Source organism: Triticum dicoccoides, chromosome 7A, assembly GCF_002162155.2.
Source record: "Triticum dicoccoides isolate Atlit2015 ecotype Zavitan chromosome 7A, WEW_v2.0, whole genome shotgun sequence".
In the NCBI taxonomy this organism is placed as follows: domain Eukaryota; kingdom Viridiplantae; phylum Streptophyta; class Magnoliopsida; order Poales; family Poaceae; genus Triticum; species Triticum dicoccoides.
This window is the reverse complement of record NC_041392.1, coordinates 586,257,974-586,260,909: the sequence shown is the minus strand read 5'-3', so window position 1 is coordinate 586,260,909 and position 2,936 is coordinate 586,257,974. Positions and strand designations below refer to the sequence as shown.

Genomic DNA, 2,936 nt, shown 5'->3' with positions numbered 1-2,936 from the left:
CACACCTGAAAGCAATGTTTACAAAAAGGAAAAAAATCTTTGTTAACTGACTGCATTTAGTATGAAACTAAACATCTCCATAAAATACGGAGACAAGATAGAATTATGGACGAAATATAAAGCCAACTATTTAGGGGCAAAAACAGAAAAGCAAACAAACTGGGGGTGGGGGGGGGGGGGTGCCTACCATTCAAAAGACGCACTCGACCATCCTTTAAATTCATGGTATGTACGTGATCATGATTGTCATCATGTGGATGTGCATGTTCATCTTCCAAGTTACTCAAGCCTGTGATATATTTCTTAACTGTAACCCAGTCAGCAGGACCAAGCTCCTCATCATCTTTGAGATCACCAAAAGCTTCTAATGTATTGTTTAGAATTTCATGTCTAGTATAATTCAACATGCGAAGCTGTGCACCAGTAATCAGAATATAATTTTATGCCGAGCCTGAGCAGAACATTACTATACTACATACATATCATCAATCACATGTGAAACGATAAAGTACTAATATTTCTGGAAGCAACAAGGTATCAGTCACACAAAACCTACTCCTTGGAGTTGCTGGATGAAGAGGTCTAACTAAATAGCAAGCAAGGCTCAGAACACCTTTTGGACTTACAAATAGGTTCAACTGAAAGAGAAATTAATCATTTTTATGCCATGGTTATGTAAGATGCTAATCCACCAACCCTGAACTCATAGGCACAGAAATAAAATATGTGTAACAATCACACCATATAATCTTCCTATTTACTAATTAATCTAAGGAAAATGAAAGAGGAGTCAAAAGATTTCTTATTAGCACACAGAAAAGCAAATTCTTTAACTCCAAGGTTAAAAAAACCACAGATGAAACTTGTAATTTGTAAAGCTAACCTTTGTTACTGACAGGTTGTCCATACCAAGTGCGTGCAACAAAAATTGTGTGGTAGAACCATTCAATATTAGTGTCAGAAACACGATGCCGCCAGTGAAGAACACAAACTACAAAAAGATGGATAAAATAAGCCTTGCTCAAATTAAATTTTCTGATTTTGTATTTTGTCAGGAAAAACTAACCTACCATTGTTCCGACTTCTGGTTTCAGAAAAGGTTGAGCTGTATCACTAGCACGCTGGTAAAAAGTAACCCAGTAACCTCAAATTATTATCATAGATTAATTTTTTGAACAAAAGTAGACTAATATAGTGATAATAAGAGACAAATGAGATGGTCAAGTGGTGCATGAATATAACTTACTTTAACAGACAGCGCTAATGATAGGGAAACAGCACCTCGCAGCCCAGACCAAACAATAATTATGGCTTCTTTTAAGTCCAAACCATACCCAAAGTAGCGCAACAAAAGATACAGAGCACCGACAACTGCAGCCCGTGCCATTTGTACATAGAAATAGAGCAGAAGAAGAAACCCCCATGAAGTGCCTGAAAGAGCAAGCGATAAACGGAATGAGTAGGTTTACTGAATTCCCCGATGATTGTATAACATGCTACATATAGGAGGAGAAAAAGCGAGGAATTGGTAAGGAAGAGACCAACTCACCTCCACGTCACCTCCCGCGAGGCAATCCGGAGGCCAACCCTAACCCTCACCGCCGCCCCCTCCCTCTCCCTTCCTCCCCCTCGCCATCGCCCGGGAGCGCGGCCGGGCAAAGCCCTGCCGTCGCTGGCGGCGGCGGGGCCCTGTCTCTTCCCGCTCGGGCGATGTTGGCGCAGGCCGGCACCCCGGGCCCGTACGTGGCGCTGCGGCCGGGCTCCACGGCGGCCCGGCGGGCGGTTAGGTGGGTGGCGTGCCTGCGTTGCCTGAGATGGCGGCGGCTTGGTCCGGCGCGGCCAGATCTTGCTCCAGGTGGCCGCCGCTGCCGTGGCTGCAGCAGGTGGTGCTGGTGCAGACCAGAGGTTGGGGACGGCGGTGGCGGCGGCGGCTCTTCCAGATCTAACCTCACGGCGACGCAGGCCGCGGGTGGCTAGGGCTGCGAGCGGCTGCCCTGACCGGGCCCCCCTCGGCTGGTCGGGGTGGCGGCGCAGTGGCGGTGGTTTGACCCCCTCCTTCTGATTCATGGGGCGTTCAGTTCTGCGGTTGGCGACCCGTCCAACGGGTGGAGCATGGCGGCTCAGCGCTTCTCGTCTTTGGCTGGCCTCGGTGGCAGGGGTGCCTATGGGTGTTTCTGTTGCCAGGGGTGGCGATGGCGACCTAACCCCGGTTAGAGAAATGGCGCGGCGGCTGTGGCGTGGCCGGCAGCTGCCGGTGGCCTCCCCCTGCCCTGCTCCAGCCAGCGGGGCCCCAGTCTTACCAAAAGGGCCTGCTTTTCCGGCAAGATCGTCGATGGTCCATGTTGATGTGGGTGGGGTGGTCTTGGATGCCGGGGTGACGGCTCTGGTGGTGGGAACGTGGGGCTCGTGGGCGGAGCCCGTGCTCAGGTGCTGCCCGGTGGCCATAGCCGTGTGGGCGGCGTGGCGGTGTGACAATCGGCGGCGGACGTGCGGCGTCCGTATCTATGTCTATGTCGGGGGCGATGAGTGTGGGCCGGGGTGAAAATTTGTTTCGTCTTCGGGCAGGCTGGCGGTGGCGATGTTCGTTCCCTTCTTGAAGGCATCGCCACAGTCCTCATTGTCTGTCGTGTTGCTCCAGGGGAAACCCTCATCCTTGGATCAGGCAATGGTGGCGCTCTGGCGTCGTATCCTTCCTGAAGGCACTGCTTTGGAGCGCACGGGTCGTCATATGCAGCTTCATCTCTTCGTGTTGGCGTGTTAACGGCGGAGAACCCTGGTAGCTCTTGTAGTGGTAGGGGTGGTGTCGCTGCGCTCAGCGCTGGTGTATCCGCCTTGGGTGTGTGCATGTGTTGGGGTGGTGTGAGTTTGTATCGAGCTGTTGGTGGTAGTTGCTTTATATGTAAAGCAGGGCGAAAGCCTTTTTCGGTATAGGAGGA

General features: G+C 51.0%; 1 protein-coding gene across 9 annotated transcripts in view; it reads right to left on the bottom strand.

The window, feature by feature from the left end:
• The window catches only part of LOC119332330 (sodium/hydrogen exchanger 8-like), a 17,129-nt gene that overhangs the window by 4,344 nt on the left and 9,849 nt on the right, over positions 1 to 2,936 (bottom strand). For 6 of the 9 annotated variants that reach the window (XM_037605509.1, XM_037605511.1, XM_037605514.1 and 3 more), the window contains 4 exons: positions 1,247 to 1,431; positions 1,071 to 1,121; positions 884 to 991; positions 188 to 413 (listed from right to left, as the gene is read on the bottom strand). In XM_037605509.1, coding sequence (XP_037461406.1) covers positions 188 to 413; positions 884 to 991; positions 1,071 to 1,121; positions 1,247 to 1,431 — 570 coding nt within the window. Of the gene's footprint in view, positions 1 to 187; positions 414 to 883; positions 992 to 1,066; positions 1,122 to 1,246; positions 1,432 to 2,936 lie in introns of all 9 variants that reach the window. The other 3 variants (XM_037605512.1, XM_037605510.1, XM_037605513.1) reach the window with 3 other exon arrangements.